We start from the raw sequence: 20157 nt of genomic DNA, 5'->3' as shown, positions 1-20157 counted from the left end.
TTGGACTACGTGACCGATTTGATCTGCCCATCGTTCATTTGCAGATCCTTTATCATTGCCCAAGACCGGGAAGGGTGTCTCACTCCTTCGCATGCTCGCATAGTGGATCTCTTTCAAACTGTTGAAGAGCATTACAATCCGCCGATATGCCTCGAGAATCGATGTCTCGCGTTCGTAACGGCCCTCCGCTTTTTGGGGAGCGTCCTTGCCGTCGTCTGGTTTCTTCGTCTTCAGCATTGTGCAGAGACAGCGGCGTGAGCAGCAGAGACAAGAGTGACAGCGAAGACACAGTGTGTGCACGCGCATGTCACGACTCTACCATGCACATCATTGACATTGACATGGCGGTCTCCAGTCGATTGCAAAAGCTGTGCGGGCTCATACGACGGCCTGGCACTGCTCGGTATTGGAATGCATGTGGGATCACTGATTGCTTGACAGGCGGTTTCCACGACAGTATCGGTGCCTTTCAGGCTTCAAATATACAACTGAGGATTCCACGATATGGCCACCACAGTAGGCGATGATGGGTTTGTCTCGGCGGCAAAAGCGGGGTCGGCCACTGATTCGTCGATGCTGCAGTTACATCCACTATGGTGCAGCTTCTTCGAGAGCTGGCAATGTGCCAGCATCGACAGGCTCCCCTGAAGCCAGCGGCAGCGGATCAGGCACACTCAAAGGCAGCTCTGACTTCCGCACACCAACGCATTCCCGAAATGGATCGACGGCGAGCGGCTCGACTGCCCCCTTGACGGCTTCCGCCCGTCGCAAAAACGGCACAACGGGCAAATACATCTCGCCTACACATAGCCGCGGCGATTCTCTCTCATCGATGCCCGAGTCAGGTTACTCCAATCGGTCAGGTGATCTTGACAAGGCTTACCGCGCCGGCATGCCGATCGGTCTTCTCGCGGCTATGGGTGAGATTGCCTCAAAATGCTTGTAGCATTCGCATGCTGATTTGCGAGACTAAGGTACGCCATACGCCAAGAAGCCGCTCTACCGAAGCACGAAATGCAAAGTACTCTGCCTTGCTGTTCTGCCGATTATAGTGATCGTGGGTCTGACAAGCTTGTAGTAAAGACATAGCTTATGCAGTATGCAGGTTGTCGTGCTCATCAGCAAGTTGCGCCTGCCATTTACATCGTCTGCTAACGTGCCGCGCAGCCGTGTTCCCGGTTCTCCAGGCAATCGCAAAGCACGCATTGCACACTTCGGTTCTGCACATCTACACCTCGTGCGCATCCTATAGTGTAATGGATCGAAGCTGATGCGGTGGTATAGTAACTTGACATTCCTGGCCAACGACTCATTCGCGCTTACCTTGGATGGCGAGGCGACTAAGACAGGCATCTTTCCGGCGCATATCTTCTTCCATCGGCCTGTTGAGGTGTACTGGATCAATCCCGACAATATGGGAGAGCTCATGCTAGGCACCTTTCCACTCGAATATCTGGGTGCAGCAGCCGGTCACGGCCGGATTCATCAGGAGACATTCTTCACCATTACGGACGCAGCAGGCTTTGGTCGCTTTGCAGAATATCTGTGGGTAGATGACTGCGGATGTGGCCTTGGCTGAGGCTTTTACAGGATCACGCAAGAGGCCTTCACATGGCGCTTGCGCTCAGGCAGCGTCCAGGCAAAGGCTTTCTCCTTCCTTGGCACGCGCGACCTTGAGTTTGTCAAAGATCTGACCCTCCCTGGCATGGCCAATTTCACGAATGTGGCTATTGCAGACTTTCAGCTTCCAGGCGATGATCCGGCGGGCGGCATCACACTCGACGTCGTTACGACGCTGACAAACCCCAGCGCCTTTGGTGTCGAAGTAGGCACACTCATGGTCGATCTCTTCTATCAGGACCTCTATCTGGGGCCAGCACAGACCAGCCAGTTTGTCAATCTCACGTCGGGCTTCAACAGCTTTCCGCTGACTGGTCGATTACTATCGTATGCCGGTAACCAGACCGCTCTTGCCCAACTTGGCGTATTATTCACTAATTACGTCAATGGCGACTCGACTTTGGTGACTGCCGTCGGCCGTAGCGTTACGCTACCCAACGGAGACTCGATTGCATGGCTCAATCAGGGCATACGTGCGCTCCAGCTCATCGTGCCCCTCAAATCGCCTACCGGACCTCTCAATCCGATCAAAGACATTCAAATCCAGACTTTCAGTCTGACATTTCCAGGTGCACCGACATCATATCAACCTACTGCTGCTTCCAATAACCTGATGGCTGGCATCGGCCTCCCATTCGGATTCAGCTTGAATATCTCAGCAGTCGCTGCGCAGATTACGATCGTTCAGAACTATACCAATATTGCCCAAGTGCAAGGTGTAACAGGCGCAGCGACGACCATTCTTAATTCCGTAAATGCCGGCTTTACCACGGGTACACTTGCGTTGATCTTGCCGCCTTCGCCATTGGTTGTTCCCGATACGTATGAAGGCCATCTGATTTACAGTCAGTTCCAGAAAGATTTCACTGCGACCAATGGTAGCTCCTTCTTCCTCAACGTAAGCAACATCCTTCCATCTCTGACTCCTGCTAATAATACAGCAGGGCACAACGACTGCTACGACGTCTACACCAATCGGCGAGATCATTCTCAACCCAGTCAATTTCTACGTACCTGCCGGCTTGATCGGACTGCAGCTACTTCAGACAGCGCCCACACTTATTCTGTCGGTCGATGTGACAGGTGGTACGCCAGAATTTATCGAGCTCAACATTCTTGTTGGCCTCACGAACCCATCTAACTTGTTGCTTGATGTCGGTGATGTAACATTCCAGCTCTTTAGGAATGGCGACTTCCTTGGCAGGACGATATTGCCATCTTTGTCGCTGTCGATAGGATACCAGACACACACATCGATTGGCCAATTTGAGGCGAATAATAACCCTACCGCACTCGATACCCTAAATCGGTTCACGCAAGGCCTTGACTCACAGCTGAGCATAGGCGGCTACAATGGATCAAGTCCTTACGACTCCTTGCAGCAGGCATTTATGGCGCTGCAGCTCAACGCGACCCTTGGCGGCTTGCAGACACAACTGCTCAATTATGCTGCGCTTACAGTGCTACCAACGACAAATTTCGCAGACAACATAGCTGATGCGACCGTCTCGCTCCAGAATCCGTTCACTTCGGTGTTAGACATCACCAATATTCAGAGCAACATAACGTCTCGCGGTTTGTATTTGGGTTCCATCGTGACGGACACGAACTTCATAGCGGGCGGCAAGACTGCAACGATCTCACCAGCTCTGCCGTTTGGCCTGAATCTTTACCCGCCAGATATCTTTTCGCTGCTACGAGAATTGGCTGTGGAAGCGGGCTTAGATCCAGCCTATATCGACGGTATCGTGCAGCTCGGCGGCTACGAGTATGTACCAACCAGCGGACCTGGCACTCGCAAGGTCAAGCGTGCGATGCCTCAAGAAGATGAGGACGACGCCACACTATGGGCGGACTTCGGTGCCAGTAGTCTCAACGAACTCTTGGTTGCGCCAGGCAAGGTCTCTGGATCCATGACTGGGCGCCATGCATCGTATTTGACAGATCCACATCGACCTGAGCGTGCTCAGCACCGACTCCATAAGCGTAACTTATACACTGGGTGAGTACTCGGACTTTCTGTCGTGCCTGACTGACCACGAACAGATTCGACCTGCCTACGTATGTCGACACAGCTTTCAAACAACTCACTGTCAATGTCGCGCTCGTCTCTGTCGTCTCGATCGGTCAATTCACGACCGATCTTACGTACTCTCAGGCATGCTCCGCTGATCTATCGAGGAAGCGTGCTGATTGTTCTCTGCAGGCTGACGTCCCAGTTGTCACGGATCAGACGCTTAATTTGCTGCTGCCGGTTCTCGCGTTGCCCATCGTGCAGAAGATCGTAGATGGCGCGGTACTTGCGGTCGATACCGTGACGATAACGAACCCAATGCTCAACTCGTTCGGCACTGGTCTCACTGGCTCGATCACCCAATCTGGGCCTTTCGACGCAGTCATCTCGTTTCCTCAAGGCCTGACAGTCGCTTGGAATGGCGCGCCATTAGGACAAATCGCTATGCCCGACGTCTCTCTCGTCGGCGATGTAGGTGCGACACTCAACTTGCAGGCTGCATTCAGTGTTGCAGACGTTGGACACCTTACCGATTTTACTAGCTACCTTTTGACAGAAAAGTCGTTCACCTGGGAGATTTTTGGCCAGAATCTTGACATCACTGCTCTCGGCATCTCTGTGCCTGGCGTCAGCATTAGCAAGACTGTCGTGCTTGCAGGCATGGATAGCTTCATTGGCGACGTGCTGATCAATTCCTTCGATCTACCCGCAAACGACCCGGCGGGCGGCATCACATTGACTCTGCAAACTACGCTGACGAACCCTGCAAGCGTGGGCGTTCAGCTTTCAACCATTGCGTTTGAAAACACATTCGGAGCTACAGACATTGGGCCTGCAGCAAGCACAGCTGCATTTGTCTTGCCGCCCAAGGGAACACTTCAGCTACCTCTTGCGGGGCGACTCATACCACAGACGACCCAGCAAGGTCTTGATGACGTCTCAACAATATTCAATGGCTTTGTGCACGGAGTTCCAGCACAGTTGCTGGTGCACGGTGTCACGGCCGGGCCAGATGGCGTCACATGGCTGAACGATGGCATCAAGGCGCTTGCGATTCCTGTGACTTTGCCTGCTGCGGCCAGTCTTCAGATTATTAATTCTATCACTCTCAATCAGCTTACGCTTCTGTTCACGACTGCAACGTCCTGGTCTCCGTCGTTCTCGACATCGAACACGGTTGCAGCCTTCCAGCTGCCATTCGCTTTCCCGCTTGATATCACCGCTGCCTCGACAAATATCGTATCGCAAGATGCCGGCACCGACTTTGCGCTCATCACTGTGCCACAGATTCCTACGACAACAGATGTGACAGCGCGCTTACTTACTCTGGCATTTCAAAACGTGCCTTTTGCCGTCGATCCGACCTATAGCAATCAGCATGCGACCTTCTCACAGTTCCTGACCGATACGACTGATGGGGTCAACAAATCGTTCGTCCTGCATGGCACCGCTAGCACCGTTGCGCAGACTGCTGTCGGGGCCCTCAACATCAACGAGATTCCATTCCAAGTGACGACAGAGATTGCAGGCTTGCAAGGCTTGAATGCTCAGCCGGCAACAGTCTCAAACCTCGACGTCTTTCATGGTTATCCGGATTATTTGCAGATCAATGTCAATGCCCACATCTTCAATCCATCAGAGATCACGATCGGAACAGGCGATGTCTCATTTGGACTTACCTTTATGAATACGGCGATTGGCACGGCCGATATCACCAATCTCGTCTTGGTGCCGGATCAGAACACGGTACCAACCGCGGTACACTATTCACCCCAGGGTGACGCAGCCGTTGCAGTCGGTCAGATGCTGTTGGAGAAGTGTGCCAGTCATCTTCAGATCTGATGATTGATTCTGACATGACTGCGCAGCTTTGTGCAGGGCATACCATCGTCGACGGTCATTATTGGTTCCGCTGACACCACTCCCATCGACTCTCTGAAGCAGGCTCTGTCCACCATCAAGCTTGGCACCGTCATTCCCCCTCTTATGCAGAATTTGATCACTCAAGCCAACCTGGTATTCCCTCTTGACATCGTCCAGACAGGAATTGCGCAGGCGACGTTCAATCTTGACAATCCGTTCACTGCGGCTATCAATCTGAATGCTGTCGACGCGTTCGCCATGTATCCCCTGACCACGCCGCCGTTGCAGCTGGGCAACATTACACAACCAAATCTTGACCCGGTGATTACCGCCGCAGGACATACGCAGATCACGAGCAGACAGCTACCATTCAACTTTAATCTTGACCCTAAGACTATCATTCAACTGCTAGTGGCACAGGCTGCCAAGAACAATGTCGACTTGGGGCCTCTAGTCGATCAATTCAATTATGTTCTTGGTCTAGAGAGCACAGCGACTTCGATCTCGACTGCTGTCGACACGGCAGCGCCGACATGCGTGAGCGGAACCCAGTTTGACGTCTTTGGCGCAATTCTGAACTCGCTCAAAAATCTCGATGTCAGCCTTTCGATTCAATCTCAGGTTCATCTCGACGACTATGGTACTGCGCTTGACTTTAACCAATTCAACATCCCGACGATCACAGACAGCACAGCATTGTATCTCATTGGCGCAGTTGGCCCGACGATTGTGCAGAGACTTGTCGATCAGGCAGTCTTGCAGGCTTTTTCCGCCACGATCAACATGTTCACTGACACTTCTTTCTTGGCGGGCATTGTCGGTACTCTGCGCGACACCGGACCATTCGATGCCGCGATTGCGTTCCCTGACCAAGTCATCATCGATTGGAATGGCGCAACCATTGCTACTATCGCCTTGCCTAACCTCTGCGCGTTTGCCGTCACTTCGATTCCAAGCTTGATAACCTCGGGTACCGTTACCATCACTGACGAGGCTGCATTCGATCGCTTTGCAACATTCTTGCTGCACAATCCGAGCTTCGATTGGTTTTTGCACACGCCTGCTTTGCAGGTCACGGCCTTGGGCACGTTCTTCAACAATGTCAATTTCGGCAAAACGATCACGCTCGCAGCTTTCAATGATTTTAGCGATGTTGCGGTCTCAAATCTCGACGTCTTCCACGGCTTCCCATCATATCTGCAGATCAATCTTGACGCAACGCTCAACAATCCATCCAATCTTACGATCGATACTCAGCAAGTCGTCTTCAATCTAGTGTTTGAGAATCAAGTACTGGGTACAGCGATCATTCCTGACCTCGCACTCGTGCCCGGTTCGAATACTTTGCCGTCCATGGTACACTTGTATGTGTGCGCTCGCTGCGAGTCTGATGGTTTTGCTTACGGGTATGTCCAGTATGCCATCCGGCGACGGAGCTGTCGCTGCAGGCAATACGCTGCTGGAAAACTTCATTCAGGCAGTACCGACAACAGCTCAGATCCAGGGAACGACTGATTCGACGCCTTATGTTCCGCTCAAGGTCGCACTATCGACATTGACACTCAACACGGTCATTCCACCGTTGATGCAGAATCTAATCACGCAAGCGCAGCTTACGTTCCCGCTCGACATTGTTCAGACCGGCATAGCGCAAGCAACTTTCAACCTCGACAACCCTTTTACGGCGGCCATCAACCTGCAGAGCGTTGTGGCAATGGCCATCTATCCGCTCACTAACCCCACTCTGAACCTCGGCAACATTTCGCAGGCTAATCTCAATCCAGAGATTACTGCGCCAGGTCATACACAGATCACAAGCCGGACGCTGCCGTTCAACTTCAACTTGGACCCCAAGACAATCATCAGACTGCTCGTTGCGCAGGCGGCGAAGAATAACGTCGATCTTGGCCCTCTGGTCGACCAATTCAATTATGTACTAGGACTAGCTAGCACAGCTACTACGATAACGACTGCAGTAGATACCGGTGCCGCGCCTTGCGTCAGTGGACAACAATTCGATGTCTTTGGCGCGATTTTGAACTCGCTCAAGAATTTGGATGTCAACCTGCAGATCCAGTCTGGTCTCAGCTTGGACGACTACTCACTTAATCTCGCTTTCAACCAGTTCGACATCCCAACTATCACGGACAGTACAGCGTTATATCTCATCGGCGCTGTTGGTCCCACGATCGTGCAACGACTGGTGGATCAGGCAACGCTCACTGTAGCATACGCCGACGTCTTTGATGTCACCGACAATGGCTTCACGACGACCCTGCACGGTATTTTGGCTAACACAGGACCTTTCGATGCATATATCGGCTTTCCGCAGGGTCTTTTGATCGATTGGATGGGCATGACCATCGCGAATATTGCCCTGCCGGACCTGTGCGCTGCCGCGACCACTTCGATCCCAAATCTGGTCACGAATGGTGTGCTCACGATTACCGATCAGAGCGCGTTTGTGCAATTTGCGACCTACATTTTGCACAATCCGTCGTTTGACTGGTTCCTGCACACTGCCGATTTGCAAGTCACCGCGCTGGGTACGATCTTTAGCAATGTCAACTTTGGCAAGACCATCACACTTGCAGCTTTCAATGGCTTGCCGGGTGTCACTATCATGAACTTCGATCTGCCAGGCGATGCGCCCAATAACGCTGGCATCAACATCCTCACCGGGTCGATGATACCTTCTCCAGCGCAGTTAGGCATCGATCTGGGTGTGTCGGCTGTGCATGGTATGGGCTGCACTGACGATACTGACAGGTACCGCCAACTTTGTTGCAAAGTACTCAACAGCCACAGTCGGACCCATCCATAGTGAGTGTGCTGTGGTGTGCACCTGCACATACTGACGCAGATTCAATAGATACCGGCGATCTCTTCTTGGCTCATCAGGCCACCACGACAGCGCAATTGGCGGGCATCATTCAAAAGCAGCCTGACGCAAGCCTACCCGTGATTGGACAGCTTTTCAGCCAGTTCTTGCGAGGTCTCGATTCGACTTTAGCGGTGACGGGTGATTCTGTCGTGTCAACCGCGCAGCCAAATTCGCCAGTAATGTGGCTCACGACAGCCTTCAAGACACTCACCTTGCAAGTAATACTGCCCGGCACAGTCTACACCATCATCGACTCGATTCTCCTACGTGATCTCGAGGTCACTATTATCAATGCAGATCAGGCATACGCCGTTCCGTCGTCCAACAAAGAGACCGACGCGACCTACACAAATCCGTTCACCTTCAGTCTGCGGGCTCTATCGACTGCAGTTCATATCAATGTGGCCTACGCCGGCGTACCGACGGCTACACTAGACCTGCCATCCGCGCCAGTGCAAGCAGGTGTTACTACAGGACAGCCAGCACCACTCGTGCTAGGTTTCACGGACGTTCCCCTCGTATCCGTGAACGATGATCAGTTCAACGCTTTTTTCGCCGAGGTCACGGATACGCAAAGAGCCGATTTCTCGCTGCAAGGCACGGCCGACGTCGTGGCGCAGACGGCATCCGGCGACTTTCCGATTTCAGGTATACCATTTGGCGCATCTTCGGAATTCCCTACGGTGGCCGCAATCAACACCTATTTAGATGGAATCAACTCGTTCGGTGGCACTGCGACCATACCGAACACTCCCATCACGATTGGCTCGGGCGGCTCGCCATTCGGTGCGCCCGGAACGTTTGGTACCAATGCAGGCAACGACTTCATCCGTATCACGATCAACCCTGTTCAGCTTACTAATCCATCCACGGTCTCGGTTACGACTAATGACATTTCGCTAGCGGTCACATACATACCCCTGGCAGAAGACGGAGGCTCGACCGCGCCAGTCGGGCTCGCAACAATTGCGATGCTCGACCTCGTGCCTATGGCTAACAGCGTTATATCGGAATTTCATTTCACGGGCACAGATGCTGCTTCGCTGCAACTGGTCACGAAATATCTTACCAACGTTCCGGCGCCTTACGGTCATCCCATCGACATCAGGATTGACGGTACCCAGGCGTCCTCAGACTACGGGTCACTCAAGGATGCGTTGGATGGCGTGTCGCTCACGAGCTCGTTTCCTGGTATAGGCGCTCGTTTGGTGGATCGCATCACGAGTATGTCCCAATCATGTTACAGCAGGTTTCGGCTGATGTTCGCCCTCAGTCTATGTCAATCTCGCAATGGTTGTGTGTCAGATGGAGGCGACCTTCACTTTCAGTATGGGCCATCTAGGCTGACAGTCGGAAGACGCTGACGATGGCTTGCAGCGGTCAAGAATCCACTCGAGGCAGCGGTGCTTATTACTCAGGTCCGTGGCACGGCATATCAGCCATCTGCCAGTCTTGGCGAAGTGCCGTACGCGACTTTTGATCGTAGGCTATCTTCATATCAATTCCGCAAAGCTCAAAGGCTGTTGACAGAGGCAATATCGTTCCGAGCAGAACCGACGGCGACTTCCGGGTAGGTTCCCAGTCAAGCTACTATTGGACAGGATCTCAGTCGACATTGCAGGCAATCGCCCATCGTCACAGCTTCTTTGCCGCAACCGCTAACACAGAACCTAGTACTGTCAGTCGCGAAACTGCACTGAGGGCACATATATTGATTATGGGCTACGTGCAGAGTCGCTAATGCCGACAACTTCCATGGAAGCACGGTCGGACTTGACGTGGTATTTGGCATCCATGACGGTGTTCGACGCGGCTTGACATGCTCGCAGGATCTGGATATTGATACCACGGTGCAATCGCCTAACCAAGAGACCGGTGGTTTTCCTCTCATACATCTCAGCTATGCGGAAGTCATCATCCCTTACGGTGAGCATCGATACTTCCTGCGTCGTCCGTCGCTGATCGCGCTGGTCAGATGTCGTCTTTGTTCCCGATAACGGTGCAGCAGAGTCGGGGTCGACCTTGCCAATCTCAGTACCAGACCTCTCCAGTCTGGGGCCGGCGCTGCTATCAGGAGTAATCCAATGTGAGTTCGGGGCCGGCTTATCGCTCACAACTCTACTGACAATATGAGAATAGGCTTCACGTCGGGTGTTGGCATGTCGAGCTTCTTCTTGCCAGTCATTGGCAGCACAATAGCGACTGTCGAAGGCGTTGTCACATCCATTGGCGGGCGTATTGGGGGCATTTCACTCGTCGGTGATCTGACAGATGCGGCTTTCGGCGGCGTTACAGGCGTATTGGCGGCATTGGGTATATCGACCGATTTGGATGGACTAATCGACACAATGATCGGCGGCATCATGGGCACGTCCGTCGCCGCCAACGAGCTCGTCGTTCAGACGACGTCTTACACGACGCCTTCGATCATCAGGTCACTCTATACTCAATGTGCCTCGTTCAGTTCTCCCTGTCAGGCATCTCTGCGTGGCGGAAATACTGCCCGAGCAGCTGCTATCACTCCTCTTGCGCGAATTGTAGCGACGCCGTCAAGCCCGGTTACTACGACGTTGTCGCTACCAGTCACCCTCCCCAACGGCACGGTAGTGACTGATATCGTTCAGAGTATCGTAGGCTTGGGCTCCTCTGGCGCGTCACTCATCACACAGATTACCTCACAGCTGGGAGTGCCTGGTGTAGGCATCCCGATCGCACCCACGCCTAATGTCATTCCCGTGCCCGATGTCACGGTGGCCGACGTTCCTGTGGCTACATCGATCGCCGGGGTAAGCACGGTCAGCACGACAGACTCAACAGGCACCCCCAACTTGACCGACTTGACGAGTAATCTCATTCAGAGGAGAAGCATGGGTACGCCAGCAGATCAGCCCACACCCACGACCGCCCTGCTACCGAGACCGACAAAGCCACCTGCCCAGAAACTCCGCTTTGCCGATAGACAGCTTATCACTGGCAACGATGGCCGGAGGGGTTATGTCCTGACCCTCGAGGAGGCTCTCACCCTGGCACGCAACATGGCGGAAGACGCAAAGTAGCAATACAGCACCCCACAACGATGTACACGGCGATGTACAGCTTGGCCGCGACGCTGACTAGTGACAAGCGTGGAGCGCCTCGTTTGAACGTGTGCCAAGAGCATTCACCTGCGCGTTCCCGAGAACCATGACTGTGACCGGAGATAGAGCCTCAGCTTAAGCCCTTGCCATAAGTCGACATGCGTTCATCTCACGATTGCGCATTCTTTGCGACGCGAATTCATGCTTCAATATATGAAACTCACGACGAACTTCTAATGCGAAATGCTCAATGTTGTAAGGACTGCATGATGGTACGACAGACAGCGAGAGACAGCAAAGAGGAAGGATGAGGCACTAGCATAGTTCGAGCAGCATACACTCTGGATGCTCGACGAGGAATTTCCACCGGTCGACGAAGCGAGCGAGCTCAACGCCTTCGACGACACGGTGGTCTGCAGTGAAAGAAGCTGACATGACCATACGCGGCACGGGGAGTACTGGGGCGAGGGTGCTGGTGAGAGCAGCTTGCTTTGCTGTCGTCTGATCTGCGTCGACATAGCGAGGCAGGATGCGAGCGCGGCCTAGCCCACCGATGGCGAGCTGACCGGTAGGCGGTATCACGGGATGGGTGTATGTGCCGCCTACGCTCCCTATATTGGAGAGCGTGATCGTGCCCGGCCGAAGCATATTTTGAGTAAAAGCAGGTCGGCTCTGAGCCGCGTGGGTCACAATGGCTTGGTAGCCTGCAACCTCATCCGCGATCTGAATGACGTTTTTCCGGTCTACATTTGCGATGAGAGGCGTGTAGAGTCCAGAAGGAGCAGCAAGCGCAATAGAGATATCATGACTTGCTCGCTTGAGGAGCATAGGCTCTTGAGCAGAGCCAGATAGACTCGAAGCAAACAGTGGATGCTCACGCATGGCGAGATCGAGCGCTTTGATGAGTAGTGGGAGCAGTGTCAACTTGGTTTCTGTAGATCCTTTGAGCTGCGTTCGAACGCGCTCCAGGGCCGTGACGTCGAGCTCGTCGCTGTAGGCGAAATGAGGTATGGCGAGAGACATCGACATGGCTTTGTACATGGCTCTGCGCATGCCCGTCACAGGGATTGTCTCTGTCTCTCGAGGCGCCTCTGGGGCCGTGCCGATGACAGTGGATGCGGGCAGCTCCATGGATCTCAGAATGTCCTCCTTTGTGATCCTACCTGCCTTGCCAGTCCCTTCTATACTTGTCAGATCGATGCCTCTCTCCTTTGCGAGTCGTCTGACAGCGGGTGTGCTGTGTACGTCCGCCCCGTCCTGGGAAGCGTCCTGTGGGTCAAGTGCATGCTGTTTGTCGATCTCTTTGAGAGGCGTTACTCGGCTGGGCTCGCCGAGGTGTTGCTCGAGCAAACCATGGGAGCTAGGCTGTCGTTCGCTTGGTGCAGGAACAGGCTCAGCAGACGGTGTAGAGGTGCTCGTCTGGCCGTCGTCAACGTCACAAAGGGGCGTGCCCACTTTGACAATCTGACCAGGCTGGGCGTACAGACGGCTCACGGTGCCTTTGAAAGGCGAAGTGATGTCGACAGTGGCCTTGTCGCTCTGGACCTCGCACAAGCTATCGAACTCTTCCACATGTGCACCTTCGTTGATGGACCTGCAGGGCGACACTGATCAGGCGGATGAGATCTCACGTGAGCCCGCAGAGCGTACCACTTGATGATCTCGACCTCTGTGATCCCTTCGCCGATGTCGGCTAGCTTGAAAGGTCGCACGGCAGCCCGGTAAGCAGTGCTCGCCAGTGCTCTCCTCGTCATTCTTGCTCTGATCAGATCGGGAGACACTTTGAGCCTACTCGCTCTGTGAGACATCAACGGGATCATCTTTGCCTCTCTCCACACTCTCTCTCTCTGGTTGCTCTCTCGATCTGCTACCTCGTCTTTCCGTCGGAGAGCGTCTGTTGTATCAGGGATGATCGATGATCCACCCCTCCTCTGCGCGCGCCTACCTCGCTCGCATTGCCTTGACGACAGTGAGCGGTTTGTGTGCGCCGAAGCCGGCCCATCTTCCCGCAGATCCCAGTCGATTCATCATAACAGCAGCTGTGCGCAAGGACAGACCCAACGATGCATTGACGATCACACGACGCTCAGCAATATCGCTATCTGCAAGGTCGATCTCGCAGGAGCAGCGGCGGCATTCGCCCGGCAAACAGATGCTGATGACCTCTGGCCCGCTGACCTGGGGAAGCCGCCTGGACGCCATCCTCCCCCTGATCTCGTGCGATTGTGCCGGCTGTGCCTGGCTGTCCACATGGTCATTCAGTCCGGGGATATTTGATTATCGACAAATACGCCTGATCGGAAACGCGAATAGCAAGAAGCTTGTTCTTTACCTTACGTCAATGTCTGGTTTTGCTCGCGCTTCTTGCGCACGCAGCACAGCCAAAACGCTTGGCCTGCATCGAAGCGATAGACAGTTGTCCGGCTGCCAATTACAGTCGGTTCTTATTGCAAGTTTGGCTCCGAAAGCTCGCAAAGGTGGCTCGGCTTGATCGAAGGGCTCTTCTGGTCCAGAGCATGTGCACGCCTGTGGAGAGCATCGAAATTTTCACCGACGCTTGTTCCCCGGATGCCTGCCTTGGCTCGTCATTCGGGCAATCGTTGGCGGTGACAGTCGTCGATTGAAATTGTGGAGTAGAGATCCCTGCTCGACTGCTCGCATCGAACGGCAGCGATCATTCGACCTCGAGGAGCGACTGGTCTGGCTCTCGTCCTCGGTGATAGCTGGACGCTCGACGTGGGGGTATCCTGCATCGCTTTCCTCCGACTTGGCAGATCCGCTCAGCTTTCTCCTGATTCGAAGATCGTCGCCTAGTTGCCGCTTTTCTAGCTCGAGAGCGTCCCTCGACGCTCTCTCGTGTCCTGACCTTGCCTGACAGGTATACTCACGAGCCCGGCCTAGCTCGCTGATCACCGGCCCTTGATATCCTCGGTGCGCCTCAGCCCGCAACAATCAGTCAAAAATGGCCACCACTGTTGGCGACGATGGGTGAGCCTGAGCAGTATCATTGGAGTATCCTTCAAGCAGCTCATCATACTCGGCTCACGCAGATATATCCACTACGGCGGTGCATCTTCAAGAGCAGGAGATATCCAGCCGAGCGCTCCATCTAATGGCTCCTCACCCGCCACGCTCAATGGCTCAGGAGAACCGAAGACGCCGACCCATTCACGATCGGGCTCGACTGCCAGTGGCTCAAACGCGCCACTGACTGCCTCTAGCCGACGCATGAATGGCGCCGCTACGCCGAGCAAGAACATGAGCAATGGAGGCAGCTTGCGCTCATCAGTTTCTGGCACGCCTGCTTCCAGTCGGTTCACTGATCGGTCTAGCGATTTGGATAATGCCTACAGGGCTGGCATGCCAATCGGTCTGCTTGCTGCAATGGGTCAGCCTAGTCTTCAAGAGAAGCACGGCGAACCCCCATTGAAGCGTGAAAGCAGGCACGCCATACGCAAAGAAACCTCTGTATCGAAGCACGAAGTGCAAAGTGCTGTGTCTTGCCATCCTACCGATCACCATAGTCGTGCGTGTCTCTTGACTCGTCTTACTGGACGAAAGCTGATATGCTCATATAGGTGGTTGTTATCATCAGCAAGTTGCACCTACCCCCTTCGAGACCGCGCTGATGATCCGGGCAGCCGTCTTTCCGGTCTTGCAAGCCATTGCTAAGCATGCTCTCCACACTTCGGTGCTGCATGTCTATACATCGTGCGTGATCGCATGATGTCTCAAGATCGTCAGCTCAAATAGACCGCAGAAATCTGACTGTGCTCGCCAACAATTCGTTCGCCCTCACATTGGATGGCGAGGCAACCAAGACAGGCATCTTTCCGGCGCATATCTTCTTCCATCGGCCTGTCGAGGTGTACTGGGTCAATCCCGACAATATGGAAGAGCTCATGCTGGGAACTTTTCCGCTCGAATACTTGGGCGCTGCAGCCGGTCACGGCCGGATTCACCAAGAGACATTCTTCACTATCACAGATGTCGCCGGCTTTGGCAGATTTGCTGAATTCCTGTACGAGCATTGACGAATGACAGGCACATGGGCTAATGATGAATCGTAGAATCACGCAAGAGGCTTTCACATGGCGCTTGCGATCTGGAAACGTTCAAGCAAAGGCATTCTCATTCCTAGCCACTCGCGATCTCGAGTTTGTCAAGGATCTGACATTGCCGGGCATGGCCAATTTCACGAATGTGGCTATTGCAGACTTTCAGCTACCTGGCGATGATCCGGCGGGCGGCATCACACTCGACGTCGTTACGACGCTGACAAACCCCAGCGCCTTTGGTGTCGAAGTTGGCACATTAGTCGTCGATCTTTATTATCAGGACCTCTATCTAGGGCCAGCACGGACGAGTCAATTTGTCAATTTGACTTCGGGTGTCAATAGCTTTCCATTGACAGGACGCCTGCTCTCGTACGCTGGTAACGACACAGCGCTCGCACAGCTCGGCGTACTCTTCACAAACTATGTCAATGGTGACGCCACGCCTGTCGTCGCCGTGGGCAGAAGCGTCACTCTACCAAACGGAGAAGTTATCGGCTGGCTTGCCCAAGGTATTCGAGCTTTACAGCTGCAAGTTCCGCTCAAATCGCCCACTGGCCCGTTGAATCCTATCAAGAGCATTCAAATTCAAGTGTTCAGTCTTCTTTTCGGCGATCCAACAATGTCGTATCAGCCAACAGCGTCCTCAAACAACCTCAAGGCATCCATTGGCTTGCCGTTTGGCTTCAGCCTGAACATTTCTGCTGTCGCAGCTCAGATTACGATCGTTCAAAATTATAGCAACATTGCGCAGATTCAAGGCATCACTGGCGCAGCAACAACGATCTTGAACTCTGTCAATGCAGGCTTCACTACTGGCGATCTTGCATTGACTTTGCCGCCCTCGCCGCTGGTCGTACCTGACACATACGAAGGTCATCTTGCATACAGTCAGTTTCAGAAAGACTTTACTGCTACCAACGGCAGCTCTTTCTTCCTCAACGTATCTTGCCTCTGACGTTCGTGAGGTGGCGCTAATGGTTGCGCAGGGCACGACTGCGGCAACTACGTCAACGCCTATCGGTGAGATTATCCTGAATCCGGTCAACTTTTACGTGCCTGCCGGCTTGATCGGCTTGCAGCTCCTACAAACAGCGCCTACGCTCATCCTTTCAGTCGATGTCACGGGCGGCACGCCTGACTTCATCGAGCTCAATATCCTCGTCGGCCTCACGAATCCGTCAAATCTGTTGCTTGACGTGGGTGACGTGACCTTCCAGCTTTTTAGAAATGGAGATTACGTCGGTCGTACGCTGCTGCCCGCGCTTAGCCTGTCCATCGGGTATCAAACCCACACCTCTGTTGGCCAATTTGAGGCAAACAACAACCCAACTGCACTCGATACGCTCAATCGATTCACACAAGGTCTTGACTCTCAGCTCAGTATCAGTGGCTTCAATGGTTCAACGGCATACGATTCCCTCACGCAAGCTTTCATGGCATTGCAACTTAACGCAACGCTCGGCGGCTTGCAAACGCAGCTGCTCAACTACGCCGCACTCACAGTGCTGCCAACAACCAATTTTGCAAACAGCATCGCCGATGCTACGGTGTCCTTGCAGAACCCCTTCACTTCGGTGCTCGATATCACCAACATTCAAAGCAACATCACCTCTCGCGGCCTTTACTTGGGCTCAATTGTCACGGACACTAACTTTGTCGCTGCTGGCAAAGCTGCCACCGTATCGCCGACGCTACCTTTTGGTCTCAATTTGTATCCACCCGATATCTTCTCGCTGCTACGAGAGTTGGCAATCGAAGCCGGCTTAGATCCAGCCTACATCGACGGCATCGTACAGCTCGGCGGCTACGAATATGTGCCGACTACTGGACCTGGCACGCGCAAAGCCAAGCGCTCACTCCACGAAGAGGACGAGGAAGCACTGTGGGCGACCTTCGGCGCGGACGGTCTGGATGACTTGCTTGTCTCGCCGGGCAAATTGGTAGAGCTCCCTAGCGAGCGCCAAAAATCGCATCTGGCAAGCCCCGAACTCCCCGCTGAGCTGTCTCAGCATCGATTGCAAAAACGCAACCTATACACTGGCTTTGATTTGCCATCGTACGTTGATACCGCGTTCAAGCAACTGACAGTCAATGTCGACCTCGTCTCTGTTGTCTCGATCGGTCAATTCACGACCGACCTGACATACACTCAAGTGGGTGTGCGCTTCTCTCTGGCTTTACCAGTGCTGATCATCTGCGTGCAGCCGGACGTGCCGGTCGTGACAGACGCGACCCTCAACCTGTTGCTGCCTGTGCTCGCGCTGCCAGTTGTGCAACGGATTGTCGATGCAGCCACCCTGGCTGTTGATACCGTCACAATCACAAATCCCCTACTCAATTCGTTCGGTACTGGGCTTACGGGCTCAATCACCAATTCCGGGCCATTCGATGCCGTGATCACCTTTACACAGGGATTGACTGTAGCTTGGAACGGCGCTCCACTTGGTCAGATCGCGATGCCTGACATCTCACTTGTCGGCGACGTTGGCGCCACATTGAATCTCGAAGCAGCCTTCGCTGTGGCTGACGTTGGTCATCTTACCGACTTTACAAGCTACCTGCTCACGGAGGAATCGTTCACTTGGGAGATTTACGGTCAAAACCTAGATGTCACAGCGCTTGGCATCAGCGTTAGTGGTGTCAGCATCAGCAAGTCTGTCGTACTGGCCGGCATGAACAGCTTTAGGGGGGATGTAATCATCAATTCCTTTGATCTGCCTGCGAACGATCCTGCCGGTGGCATCACGTTGACCCTCGCCACGACGCTGACGAATCCTGCCAGCGTTGGCGTCCAGCTATCGACAATTGCTTTCGAAAACACTTTCGGTCAGACCGACATTGGACCTGCAGCCAGCACGGCTGCATTCGTCCTGCCGCCGAAAGGCTCATTGCAATTGCCGCTAGTAGGTCGACTCATTCCTCAGACGACGCAGCAGGGTCTTGATGACGTCTCGACGATATTCAATGGCTTTGTGCACGGAGTTCCAGCACAGCTGCTGGTGCACGGTGTCACGGCCGGGCCAGATGGCGTCACATGGCTGAACGATGGCATCAAGGCGCTTGCGATTCCCGTGACTTTGCCTGCTGCGGCCAGTCTTCAGATCATCAATTCTATCACTCTCAATCAGCTTACGCTTTTGTTCACGACCGGCACGGCTTGGTCGCCGTCATTTTCAACAGACAATACGGTCGCCGCGTTCCAGCTGCCCTTCGCATTCCCTCTGGACATCACGAACATTGCCACCAATATCATATCGCAGGATGCTGGCACCGACTTTGCACTCATTGCGGTACCTCAAATTCCTGCAACGACCGATGTCGTGGCTAGGACGCTTGGTCTCGCGTTCCAGAATGTGCCGTTTGCGGTAGACCCGAATTATAGCGGACAACATGCGGTCTTTTCGCAATTCTTGACAGACACAACCGACAATGTCAATAAATCGTTCGTCCTACATGGCACTGCCGATACGGTCGCCCAGACTGCTGTTGGAGCACTCAACATCGATCAAATTGCTTTTCAGGTCACAACCGAGGTGGCCGGCCTACAGGGTCTCAACGCCGAGCCTACGACGGTGTCTGATTTGGATGTCTACCACGGCTATCCTGACTATTTGCAGATCAACGCCAACGCGCACATTTTCAATCCTTCGCAGATCACAATTGGCACCGGCGATGTTTCCTTCGGCCTGACATTCGAGAATACGCTGATCGGTACAGCGGACATCACGAACCTCGTGTTGGTTCCTGGGCAAAACACTATTGCTACTGCTGTGCATTACTCGCCGCAAGGAGACGCTGCCGTCGCAGTCGGCCAGATGCTCCTCGAAAAGTACGTCTGCGGATTTTCATTGATGAGGCTGCTGACAATGTTTGCAGCTACGTGCAAGGGGTAGCCTCGGCAACCATCATCGTCGGTACAGACACAACCACTCCGATCGAATCTCTACAGCAGGCATTGGGCACGATCAGGCTCAACACGATCATCCCACCCTTGATGCAGAATCTGATCACTCAGGCCAATTTGGTGTTCCCTCTTGACATCGTACAGACCGGTCGAGCGCTAGCCACATTCAATCTCGATAACCCCTTCACCGCAGCAATCAACCTGAACGCTGTCAATGCCTTCGCGACCTATCCGCTTACATCGCCAGCACTACAGCTGGGGAACATCACGGAATCAACGCTGAATCCAGAGATAACGGCACCTGGTCATACACAAATCACCAGTCGACAGCTGACATTCAACTTCAACCTCGACCCCAAGACAATTGTTATGCTGCTTATAGCGCAAGCTGCGAAAAACGGTGTCGATCTTGGCCCTCTTGTTGATCAGTTCAATTTCGTATTGGGAGAAGCCAGCACCGCCACGACCATCACCACACAAGTCGACACTGCTACAGCTACTTGCGTCAGTGGCGCTCAATTCGACGTGTTTGGAGCGATTCTGGATGCTCTGAAGAATCTCGATGTCAATCTCGCAATCCAGTCCAATTTGCATCTCGACGATTATGCTACTGCGCTTAATTTCAATCAGTTCAACATTCCAACCATCACGGACTCGACGGCACTGTACTTGATCGGTGCCGTGGGTCCAACGATTGTGCAGAATTTGGTCAACGGCGCAACACTGCAGGCATTCTC

At 53.6% G+C, this 20157-nt stretch overlaps 3 protein-coding genes across 3 annotated transcripts in view; 2 read left to right on the top strand and 1 right to left on the bottom strand.

Moving 5' to 3' along the window:
- Positions 1-205: 205 nt before the first annotated feature.
- Positions 206-11605, top strand: L969DRAFT_517877 (uncharacterized protein). Its single transcript, XM_014711328.1, has 22 exons — positions 206-530; positions 583-920; positions 975-1057; positions 1106-1121; positions 1168-1237; positions 1285-1545; positions 1591-2518; positions 2565-3622; positions 3667-3778; positions 3827-5451; positions 5503-6861; positions 6914-8220; positions 8267-8320; positions 8370-9605; positions 9655-9708; positions 9759-9863; positions 9912-9951; positions 10003-10059; positions 10114-10162; positions 10211-10307; positions 10357-10467; positions 10521-11605. Exons 1-22 carry the CDS (start codon positions 505-507, stop codon positions 11435-11437), a joined length of 9903 nt encoding a protein of 3300 aa, XP_014566814.1. The 5' UTR covers positions 206-504; the 3' UTR covers positions 11438-11605.
- Positions 11606-11773: 168 nt separating this feature from the next.
- Positions 11774-13212, bottom strand: L969DRAFT_95310 (uncharacterized protein; the record flags this gene model as incomplete). Its single annotated transcript, XM_014711327.1, has 2 exons — positions 11774-13052; positions 13109-13212. The coding sequence occupies 2 exons, from the start codon at positions 13210-13212 to the stop codon at positions 11774-11776; spliced, it is 1383 nt and encodes a 460-aa protein (XP_014566813.1).
- A 1208-nt stretch (positions 13213-14420) lies between these two features.
- L969DRAFT_95309 (uncharacterized protein) overlaps positions 14421-20157 on the top strand; it is a gene marked incomplete at both ends in the record, with an annotated part of 6704 nt that continues 967 nt past the window's right edge. Inside the window, 10 exons of the mRNA XM_014711326.1 lie at positions 14421-14446; positions 14509-14846; positions 14902-14984; positions 15037-15052; positions 15100-15169; positions 15219-15479; positions 15529-16456; positions 16503-17669; positions 17721-19345; positions 19393-20085. Coding sequence (XP_014566812.1) covers positions 14421-14446; positions 14509-14846; positions 14902-14984; positions 15037-15052; positions 15100-15169; positions 15219-15479; positions 15529-16456; positions 16503-17669; positions 17721-19345; positions 19393-20085 — 5207 coding nt within the window. The remainder of the gene's footprint in view (positions 14447-14508; positions 14847-14901; positions 14985-15036; positions 15053-15099; positions 15170-15218; positions 15480-15528; positions 16457-16502; positions 17670-17720; positions 19346-19392; positions 20086-20157) is intronic.

Source organism: Mixia osmundae (genome assembly GCF_000708205.1).
Source record: "Mixia osmundae IAM 14324 unplaced genomic scaffold scaffold_7, whole genome shotgun sequence".
NCBI classification, from domain to species: domain Eukaryota; kingdom Fungi; phylum Basidiomycota; class Mixiomycetes; order Mixiales; family Mixiaceae; genus Mixia; species Mixia osmundae.
The sequence above is the reverse complement of the archived record's forward strand: the minus strand, read 5'-3'. Positions and strand labels throughout refer to the sequence as shown.

Coding starts and splice junctions, on each gene's coding strand:
- L969DRAFT_517877 (XM_014711328.1), top strand. CDS start 505: ATGGCCACCACAGTAGGCGATGATGG. Junction 1,546..1,590: donor GGTCGCTTTGCAGAATATCT/GTGGGTAGATGA, acceptor AGGCTTTTACAG/GATCACGCAAGAGGCCTTCA. Junction 9,864..9,911: donor GCCGTACGCGACTTTTGATC/GTAGGCTATCTT, acceptor GGCTGTTGACAG/AGGCAATATCGTTCCGAGCA.